We start from the raw sequence: 11,095 nt of genomic DNA, 5'->3' as shown, positions 1-11,095 counted from the left end.
CCATCCCTGCAACTTCCCGTTAATTCAATACCTAGGCGCTTAAAATGGCACTGATGAAGTTTTTGAGCTCTTCGAGCTCAAAGGGCTGGCTCTTCTATGTTTTTGAGCTCTTCGAGCTCGAAATTCTGATGTAAGTTTCATAGAACACTATTTTTTGAATTTTCAAACCACAATAACTTTTGAAAGAATCAATCGTTTATCACGCAGTTAGCGGAATTCACCGCAGTTTTTTCCAGCCTCATTAGGAATTTTTGAGTTTAAATTGATTAAATTAGGAATTTCGGAGTAATTCCGATAAGACACTTTTTTCGGTTTTCTTCCGTTCACGATATCTCTCGAACAAATCAACCGATTTCGACCAGCTTGGGGGCGATCGACGTGGTTTTTTGATGTCCAAAGTTGATTAGTTTTTGGAGTTGATAAGTGAAGCCGTTTAAAATAGTACCGTTATGAAAGCAATATTTTAAGAAATATTAAATACATAATACATATGCTGTTAAAATTTGAAGACGATTTATCGTACCTAACTTGAGATAATGGCAATTGAAAATGACATTTTTGTACATATAACATAGGAAAAGCGTTGGAAAATGACAGTATTTTTAATTTTTTCCATCGAAGGAATTTCACAACTTTATCGAAAAACTAGTAGATTGAAGAATATGATATTTTGAACAATCAAAAAAAAAATGAAAATAATTTACCGTGTAGTTTTCGAGATTAATTAAAATAAATTTCGCTTTCAGAGGATTATTCTTAGGAGAGGGGGTACGGAAAACAGCCTTCTTGACTTAAATCATTTGATAGACGTTCTGAAGATGATACTGAATTAGGTTCGTTAATTCCAAGAAATAATGCATTGTTTCTTCTAGCCATTCGATCATCAACCTCCCTCAGTAATACTATGTTGTCATTTAAACATTGAGTCTCAGAGATTCTGTTAGTGAGCTCTATAATTTTTTCATTATTAGTGTTGATTGTGTTTGCATTCAACTCAATTCTAGTGTCAAGTTCAGTGACTTTATTTTCTATTGAGCTAATTCTCTTTTGAAATTGCTCTGTGAAGGTTTGCACTTGAGACTTTAGTCCGTTTACACTGGTAATGACAGGAGCTAATTCAATTTTGATGTCATTTTTGAAGTCTTTTCTTAGTGCGAGCATTTCTAGTTTGAGCATGTCGCGGATTTCATCAGAAGTGGATGCGGATCCTCTTCTTCCGCAACATCTTTGGAAGATACCACCAGATAGAGGCACGGCTTAGTTTGCACAACTGGGATGATAGTACGATTGACAGTTAGTACATTGTGCATGTTCTTTTGCGATACTTGATGAACACCCACGACATTTAGCGCCGACCGGAGTATTGGCTTGTTTATTGTATTTAGCTTCACTCATTATGTTAATAAGAATCTACTACACCGTAAACAAATGTATAGATTATGAACACAATGATTTACACTATTGTTTATATTGGAATGTCACTTGTTAAGGTTACTTATTTTATCCTTATAGTTTATAGTTTATGGCAGGTGAATACGGCACTGGGCTGATAAAGTTGTCTAAAGTCACATATATATGCGCCCTGGAGTATTACATTACATGAACACGGCACTGAGCTTAATAAAATTGGCTAATACCACATTACTAATAAATATTCTCAGAAATATATCATAATCCAAAAATATATTGGTTAATATAATATGATGATATTGAATAACACTTTCCCTGAGAATATGTTCATATAATTATGCCAATTTGGAGCAATAAATGTTCTTTTAATTTCAGTGTTTAATTTTTTATATAATGACGCCACGTGTAAGGTGGCTAAAGTAACTGCCTATGTGCGGTTTATAGAAAAGCTAATTATTGTTGATATTAAAATACAGATTACAGTAGTGAATTGATTAATATATTAAAAAATGATTTAGTCACACTATAATATGCAATTTATAATAAGTTAATGCAAAATAGTAACTGTTATTCACTAATAAATACGGAGCTCTATGAGTACGTGTATACGTAGTTAGCGTAAGCGCAGTATATGTTCTTTATTGTTCATTTGTAATGAAGCTCTAGCAGCATATCGTTTTAATGAACCCGCAAGACCATCGCATGGTCCTTTGCCATGGGCAGTTGCAAAAAAATGCCACTCAGTGTTGATTTCGAAGTCAACATAATGATAACATAAGTTCAAAATGCTTTCTTGTTTTTGAATTGTTGTGGAGCTCCATCAGAGAAGTAAAAAATCGTATTGATGACAGCAAACTTTTTTTTAAGAAAGGCAATCAATTGCTCTTGAAATAAATAAATTAAAACTGTGTCGTGCTTAAGACAATCTGAAATACCAACAAAGCTCAAATACTTAATAGTATCATTTTCGTTATAATAAATCACCATTGGAAATATAGAAGCTTGATCATTATTCCAATGAAAGCCTTGAGCTGCTTCCTGCACAACAAATGCATAATTTTCCGCAAAGTAAAATACTACGGCGAATTCCCCGCTCTTTAAATTTAGTTTTGTATCAGAAAAAAATCGACTTTGTGTTTTCGCAATAAAATCATGTTTCAAAAGCTTATCAAGTTGCGTCACTAAAGTCTCGATGAAGTCTTCAGAATCTGAAGTAACATTCACAATAGTACAACGGTCTGTTGATGTCCACATTTTATATTGGATTTCATTAACATCAGATTCATTAAACGACACACGAAAATAATCAGCGATTTCTTCATTATTTGCACAACTATTGCACATTCTGGAAAAGCACGATTCTTTTGGATTGTTACAAACTAATTTATTTAATAAATTTATTCAAATTGGCTGAGATTCTACAACCCAATCGGTGTTTTTCGCAAATTTTGGAAAATTACATCCTAAATGGAATAAATGTAATAAGATTAATAACTAGTTTTAGTACAATTATAGAGAATGTCAAATACACAAGTACCTTCTAACATCAATTTTACATTTTGATGAATAGTACAAACACATACGACATGTGTACCACTACTTCCAGCAAGAATACAATAAGTAGGCCTCAAACTAGCGAATTTAGAAAATCCGATTGCCACTGAATTATATTGCGCTTTGAAGCTTTGGTAAAATTCTTTTAAATTACAAAGAATCAACTTTTTTTGTACCCTAGTTCGATTTCCATCACAATCCTTCACAGATTTAAAATCTTTCATGCCCGCTGATTGTTTTGAGTTTTCTTCGCTTTCATAAAAATCAATGACAAGTTTTTTGACATCTAACTTAAGCGGCTGATTGCCTGGAACTTTTGTGGGATTCAAAGTATTAGTAGTCACTTCACCAGAGTCTAAATCAACATTCTCAGATACACTGATATCATTTTTAAGATTCAGTACCATTTTTCGAGAACAGTTAAATTCAGATGCTATACGACTGACTTCCCAACTGTCGGGTAAAATTGAAAGCAGTTTCTTTTTTATTGATCTGTAAAGCAAACGATCGATCGTATTAATATGAAAAAATGAAGATATTTTAAAATGATCGATTGTTAAAAAAATTTACTTGTCACTTTCAGCGTTATATAATTTCTTCACTTTAGCTATCATGGAACAATGATCTTGATTAATTTTTCTGTAGGTAGATTCAGGTACTATTCTAAATTGTGATTGGAACTTATTCTCTAGGGCAGCATAGCTCGCATCAAGTTTTTTTACTCCATAATTTTTTTCAGAATATAACCTTAAATTAAACGCATAGAAAAATAATTAAGTAAGTTTTCACTCAGTAAATGAAAAACTTAATCAATAGAAAATTTTTACCTGTCTTTTTCAAAAAGAGGAATTCTCAAAAATCGCTCTAAAGAATGATCATTGTAATCACATAGATTGTCGCTAAAATTACTGACAGTTCGAGATAAACTGCTTCCTTGAGTACAAATTTCAGCTGATATACTCAGACTTTCAACACTAATTTGACTTGAAATAATTTCCTCTTCCTCTGATGCCGGCGGAATATATTCTTTGACACGGAATCGACAACGCACACATAACATTGAAGTGTCATCTAAGTCAGGAAATTTCCAACGATCTTCGTCGGGAAATTTTCTTAAATCTTTAACTCCTTTTTTATCTAAAAGTTTCGTTTCTAAAATTTTCTTTATCTAAAAGAAATATATTTCCAATGGTGATTTATTATAACGAAAATGATACTATTAAGTATTTGAGCTTTGTTGGTATTTCAGATTGTCTTAAGCACGACACAGTTTTAATTTATTTATTTCAAGAGCAATTGATTGCCTTTCTTAAAAAGAAGTTTGCTGTCATCAATACGATTTTTTACTTCTCTGATGGAGCTCCACAATAATTCAAAAACAAGAAAGCATTTACAAACTTATGTTATCATTATGTTGACTTCGAAATCAACACTGAGTGGCATTTTTTTGCAACTGCCCATGGCAAAGGACCATGCGACGGTCTTGCGGGTTCATTAAAACGATATGCTGCTAGAGCTTCATTACAAATGAACAATAAAGAGCATATACTGAAACCACAAGATTTGTTTTCCTGGGGAACTAAAAATTTTACAAGCGTTGACTTTACTTTTATAGCTAATGACGATTATTTAATAAAAAAAAATGTGTTAGACGTACGATATTTTCAATCGAAAACGGTGAAAGGTACAGACACAGTCATTACACACTTTTGTGCCTTTAAAAGATGAAATTGGTTATGATTTCATTAAAACTGTGTCCACATCTCAAAAAAGTTCAAAAATAAAAGTATTTTAATTATAATGAATTTGCATTTAATTTAATTGCGACGAAACAAAAAATATGCACATCGGCAAAACGCTATATTTTGTGTAAAAAACTCTCAGCTTTCAGAAAAAAAATTCAAATTTTAAGAATTTTGGGCTGCACACCGAAAAAAATTAATTTTTTCACTTTAATTCGATCTTTAAGGGTCTTCTGATAAGTTTATAAAAAAATAAATATTTTCATTCAAAAGCTGAGAATTTTTCCTACAAAATAGAATGTTTGTCGATTTTGTTAAAAAATGTTTTTCATATCAGAAAAATTGACGAAAAAGTTGAAAAAAAATTTTTTCCAAAATTTCAAAAAATCATAACTTCAAGACCGCTGCGTATTAAGAGCTCAAACTCTCAGGGAATTTTCGTCTTATGATAGAGAACATCTCCATAAATTTTAAACATAATCTGCGAGGGTCGCCGCGTAAAAATGTTCTTATTTGGTGGAATGACCCATATGCAGAGATATATGCTAAAATTTATGTAGACATATACGTAAGCTTTTATACTGAAATAAAAAATTTCTTAGTTTAAGAATTTTTTTACTCAAATCAAGAAAGTGAAATTCTTCAAAATTATTTTCTCGATTCAAGTTAAATTTATTTCTGTGTATCTCTAGACATATATATTGCATTGATATGCGCCATATATGTGAACATATATGCGGACATATATGTGAACATAGAAACAGACATTTATTTAGCGCAAAAAAAATATATATTCGCATATATTTTTCGCATATATATTTTTCCATGCGGGATATTCGACTTTAAATCATGGAAAATTGATATAAAATACATCATTTCTAATTTGCAAGTAGAAATGAAATAAATTTTACTATTATTTTTATTCTATAAACTTTTTTATAAATTGATTCTGTTTCAATCGAACCAGATCTGAACAGATTAGATTTGATATGGACAGATCTGGCCAAAATGCAGATCTGCTCAGATCTGATGAATTTGATCTGATTTGATCATTTTTTTGTCGGGCAGTAATAGTTTGGAATTAAAAAAAAATAATTAGGAAAACGGTTGACCCTGAAGGCCATCCCTGCAACTTCCCGCTAATTCCATACCTGGGCACTCAAAATTGCATTTACGAGCTTTTCGAGCTCAAAAATACAATTTATATGTTGTTTTAAGCTCTCCGAACTCAAAAAGATAACTTTTATATGCTTTTGAGCTCTTCAAGCTCAAAAGTTTGATAGAAGGTTGATAAAACACTATTTTTTGAGTTTTCAAACCGCAATAACTTTTGAATGAATGAACCGATTTTCACGCGGCTGGTAGCATTCGACGCAGTTTTTCATGCCTTATAAAAAATTTCTGAGTTTAAATTGATCTAACTAGAAACTTTGAAGTAATTCCGAAAAAAACACTTTTTTAGGTTTTCTTTCCTGCATGATATCTCTCGAACAAATCAACCGATTTTGACCGGATTGGCGGCGATTGGCGTGATTTTTTAAAGTCAAGAGCTGATTAGTTTTGAGAGTTGATCGATAAAGCCGTCCGAAAGTTATTCCAAAAAAAACCACTTTGGAAAAAAATTTTTTTTACAGTTTTTTTGAGATTTTTCGAAATCTATCGTTTCGAAATCGATCTAAATTGTATCCAAAATCTAAGTTTTGACAAGCCCTTTCGAATGGTGTCAACTGCGATCGAATCGGTCAAACCATTCAAAAGTTATGAGAAGTTTACATACTTACATACACACACACACATACACACACTCGGGGCAGAAGAGATACTGCTACCGGGCGCGTCTCCCCGAGTGGATGGGAGAACGCTTGCTGTCCTTGGATGACACTGAGTCTCTTAGTTGACAAGGTACAGAGGGTAGGAGCTAAATAAAATACGCTCCCGTGGACAAAACTCCCCTTAATGGGTTCCTCACACTAACTGACCTAGCAAGAAGAAGATCGTTCTCTGTTGTAACCCACTGGGAGTGTCCGGAACCTGTGTCATAGTTTCCGACGACGCAGGCCACGGCTGATGTGAGCTTGCTCTGCCGACGTGTAAGTTACAGCAGTAGATCAGGAGCCAGCCACCTCGGGCCTTGATCAGGGAGTACGCAGTGAGTGCTAGAGATCGGAATCTTCACCGCCCCGAGCGAGTCTAATCCGTCCGTGTATTCCGGGACTGGCTAAGTGTCAGCTAGGCCCCAGGTAACTGGGGTAGGAGTACTATCTCCGAGGGTACACCCGTTCCTAGTTATGACAACCTGCTCCACTCCGTACGATGCGCTGGTAAATCAAAAAAGTATGAGTAACCCACAGGAAATAAACAAGAGTGAAAACGGGCTACATGCCCAACAAGCAGCGATTGAAACGAGCGCTGAAATGAAGCGGTCACAAGCGTTGGAACGCCTAGAGAAACAGACCAGCGAGTAAAATGTTTTTGTTCAGTCAAAGGTCAACATCCACAAGGAGACAAAAAACAAGACGACTAGTGTAGCAAACGCACTTCAACGTTTCAAAAAACTGGACGAAGAATGGCGCTCATCATTACACCGCACCCCTTGTGCTACATCGGAGAGAAACAGTCAAGTGGTTGTTGAAGAAGCGATGGACACTGGAGCCGAAGGTGACGGAGAATCAGTCACTGAAGAAGAAAGTGAAACTATCACAACGGCAGAGACTGAATCCTTTGACCAAGACGGCCGCAACCTGAGGAAGTTGAAAAGAAAAATTCGTTCTCCCGAAGGCGGAGCTTTTCATACTCCCAAGAAGCTGAAAGACCTTGGACCTGGTCATCCCATCAAGAAGCAGGAAGTGGTTAAGGATCTTCCACAAGACTCTGGTGAACAGAACAAGAAGCCAGGCTGGAAAAAGGTGCAGTTTAGAAAGGACAAGAAGAAGGAGCGCAAGAAACTGCCCCCAAAAAAACCTCTGGTGCCTCCACCGAAGCCGAACCAGAAGCCAAGAAGAACAGCAACGAGACCGGAGGCACTTATTATCTGTCCAGCGAACAAAGATAAGTATTATGAAATACTTACACGGATCAAGGCGGACGTTCGCCCGGATCAGGTCCGCAACACAGTCGAGAAGATACGCAGGACCGCGACAGGGAACATTCTCATCACGCTGTCGAAAGGCAGTAGTGATAGAGGTAAAGACCTGCAGAAGACTATCGCGGGAATACTTAAAGAGGATGCAAATGTCATTAGTACAGGACCTGAAGAAGACCTGGAAATTCGTGATATTGACAATACTACAACTAAAGATGACATTCTAACAGCTTTACAAGAGGCAGCTGGAAACGATTGTGGTATAACAGTAAAGGCCATTAAAATTCGTAAGGTCTTACGTAGCAGAACACAAATTGCGTCGGTGACTCTGGCAGCAACGGTAGCGCAGAAAGTGGTAGGAAAACACGGCAAGATTAGGATCGGCTGGACCAATTGTCGTATTAGAACAGTACTAAGACCAGTCCGATGTTATAAATGCTGGCATTTTGGACACCGTGCGGTTCAGTGCACAAGTAAAGTTGACCGCTCAAAAATTTGCATTAAATGTGGAGAAGAGGGACACAAAATCGCCGAATGTAATAAGCCTGCTAAATGCGCAATGTGTGCGGATCAACCCGGTACAGAGAATAACGTCCATCATGCCGGCACAAGCAGATGCCCAGTATACCAAGAGGCACTCAAGAAGATAACTCATAAACGAAAATGAAAATACTGCAGCTAAACATCAACCACTGTAAGGCAGCACATGATTTGCTCATGCAGACAGTACGTGAACAGAAGCTTGACCTTGTGCTTATATCGGAACCGTATAAACACCTCGGCGGCCAACCATGGGAAACTGACTGCACCACAAAAGCTGTCATATGGTCCTGTCACAAGCTCCCTTTCCAGAGTATCGTTAACAATGGCAGCGCCGGCTTTGTTGCAGCATCGGTAGATGGCATCCGCTTTTACAGCTGCTATGCACCACCTAGCCTCACTATTATTGAATTCATGGACTTTCTGGATCGACTGACGGAGGACGCGAAGCAGTACTACCCAGTGACAATAGCTGGAGACTTCAACGCCTGGGTAGTGGAATGGGGCAGTAAACACACCAACGCTCGAGGTAAAGAACTATTGGAAGCTTTTTCTACGTTAGATGTAGTATTGTTAAACAGCGGCGATGCGCCGACGTACACTAAAGGAGACGCAAGTTATATTGTGGATCTTACTTTTGTCAGCAGAAGCCTCATCAGAGGAAACTACGACTGGAAGGTGATAAAGATCTACACGGCCAGCGATCACAATGCGATTCTCTGGGAAGTATCAAAGGACCAGAATCCTAGAAGACCGGCTAAGAAACTTGACATCGTTGGGTGGAAGGTGAAATCCTTTTACCCAGGTGCTCTAGCAGCTGCCTTAAATATTGAACCGCTTACTACTGGATCTGCAGAAGAAATGACCAAGGACTTGATGAAGAGAGTATCCCAGGCTTGCGACACCTGCATGCCCCGTAAACGGGGCATGAACCAAAGACCTTCGGTGCACTGGTGGAACGAACACATCAGCTTCCTACGGAAAGAGTGTCTCAAGAAAAGAAGAATATCTCAGCGTGGTTATCGGCGGCCTGACTCAGCGGAACTAGTCGCAGAATACAAGAAAGCTCGTCGACATTTCAGCGAAGCCATCAAGGATAGCAAGAAGAACTGCTGGAAAGAGCTAATCAACGATGTGGACAAAGACTTGTGGGGTAGACCTTCCAAGGTAGTCATGGCACACCCGAAATATCAGCCAATGCCGTCTCCTACGTGTCCTCAACTCTTACAGAAGATCGTGACTGCGCTGTTTCCACGACAGCGCGTTTTCAACTATCTGTTGACACAGGACGAACTGAATGATATTCCACCTGTCACGAAAGAAGAACTGATAGAAGCTTGTAACCGCGTCGGGAATAATAAAGCACCGGGATTGGACGGAATCCCTAATATTGCCTTGAAAACATATATTAAAGCAGCGCCAGCGTTATTCCTCGACGTCTACAACATCTGCTTGAAGGAAGGGATTTTTCCTCGGAAGTGGAAACAACAACGGCTGGTACTACTTCCTAATGGGAAAAAGCCACTGAAAGAACCGGTGGTCATCTTATCGTCCACTCTGCATGCTGGATACTGCCGGCACTTAGTGTGGTTGTCCTCTTTCGTTGCTAAAGGTTCCGCCTTTCCTCAGCTAAGACTCATCAGATACAGCCGGTAAGATACTAGAACGTATAATCCACCAAAGGATAGAAGCAGTTGTCGATCCACTCTTAGCAAACAATCAGTACGGATTTCGGAAAGGACGATCAACCCTGGACGCGATCAACCTGGTTGTCGGTATAGCCAAAGACGCAATCGCCGGTACCAGATGGAAGGGGGGAACGAAGAAATATTGCCTGGTGGCAACTTTAGACATAAAAAATGCCTTCAACTCCGCCAACTGGGATTGCATCATGCAAGCCCTTCAAGAGATAAACGTACCAGGATACCTACGAAGGATAGTCGCTAGCTACTTCACAGATAGAGTCCGGCGATATGACACGAAGAATGGCCCAAAGGAGTATGATGTTACTGGAGGTGTACCGCAGGGTTCTGTTCTCGGTCCACTTCTCCGGAATGTCATGTACAACGGATTGCTGAGACTGAAACTACCAAGAAATGTCAAACTGGTTGCGTACGCGGACGACGTAGCCGTAGTAATCGTTGCCAAGCATCTTGATGAGATAAAACATATGTTCGCTATCACCTTTGAGCGAATTAACCAGTAGATGGACACAGTAAATCTACAACTGGCTAAAAAGAAGACCGAGGCTGTACTTATCACTAGCAGAAAAGTGGTGGAAGCGATCAATCGAAACGTCGGAGACCAAGAAATCACATCCTAACCATTCATTCGATATCTGGGAGTGATGCTCGATGCCCGACTTAACTTCAAACAACAAGTTGAACACGTGACCGTCAAAGCATCAGCAGTAGTAGCTAACCTAGTACGATTGATGCCCAACACTGGTGGCCCGAAGCAGACAAGGAGGTCATTGCTATCATCAGTAGTTACATCGGTCCTTACATATGGTATATCCATTTGGGCCGACGCACTTGAGATCCAAGAATCATGGAGGAAAGCATGTCCAGTTTACCGACTGAGCGCGCTAAGAGTAGCCAGCGCCTTTCGAACAATATCAGAGGAAGCAGTGTGTGTCATTTCCGGAACTTTGCCGCTCTGAGTCTTAGCTGAGGAAAGACGGAACCTTTACCAACGAAAGAGGACAACCACACTAAGTGCCGAGGAACTCAGAGCTCAAGAACGGCAGAACAGCATCGCACGATGG

At 38.4% G+C, this 11,095-nt stretch overlaps 1 protein-coding gene across 1 annotated transcript; it reads right to left on the bottom strand.

Moving 5' to 3' along the window:
- Positions 1–2,811: 2,811 nt before the first annotated feature.
- LOC123267940 lies at positions 2,812–4,102 on the bottom strand. The gene is made up of 4 exons (XM_044732827.1): positions 3,792–4,102; positions 3,535–3,711; positions 2,948–3,417; positions 2,812–2,873 (listed from the first exon to the last, which is right to left on the bottom strand). The coding sequence occupies exons 1-4, from the start codon at positions 4,022–4,024 to the stop codon at positions 2,812–2,814; spliced, it is 942 nt and encodes a 313-aa protein (XP_044588762.1). The 5' UTR covers positions 4,025–4,102.
- Positions 4,103–11,095: the final 6,993 nt, after the last annotated feature.

The sequence above is a fragment of the Cotesia glomerata genome, linkage group LG6 (assembly GCF_020080835.1).
Source record: "Cotesia glomerata isolate CgM1 linkage group LG6, MPM_Cglom_v2.3, whole genome shotgun sequence".
In the NCBI taxonomy this organism is placed as follows: domain Eukaryota; kingdom Metazoa; phylum Arthropoda; class Insecta; order Hymenoptera; family Braconidae; genus Cotesia; species Cotesia glomerata.
This window is presented reverse-complemented; position numbering and strand designations above follow the sequence as displayed.

Excerpts from the sequence above, each read along its gene's own strand:
- LOC123267940 (XM_044732827.1), bottom strand. The coding sequence starts at position 4,024 with ATGTTATGTGTGCGTTGTCGATTCCGTGTCAAAGAATATATTCCGCCG. Across the intron at positions 3,418-3,534 it reads TATAACGCTGAAAGTGACAA|TTGGGAAGTCAGTCGTATAG; the intron begins GTAAATTTTTTT and ends TTTACCCGACAG. Across the intron at positions 2,874-2,947 it reads TGTAAAATTGATGTTAGAAG|GATGTAATTTTCCAAAATTT; the intron begins GTACTTGTGTAT and ends TATTCCATTTAG.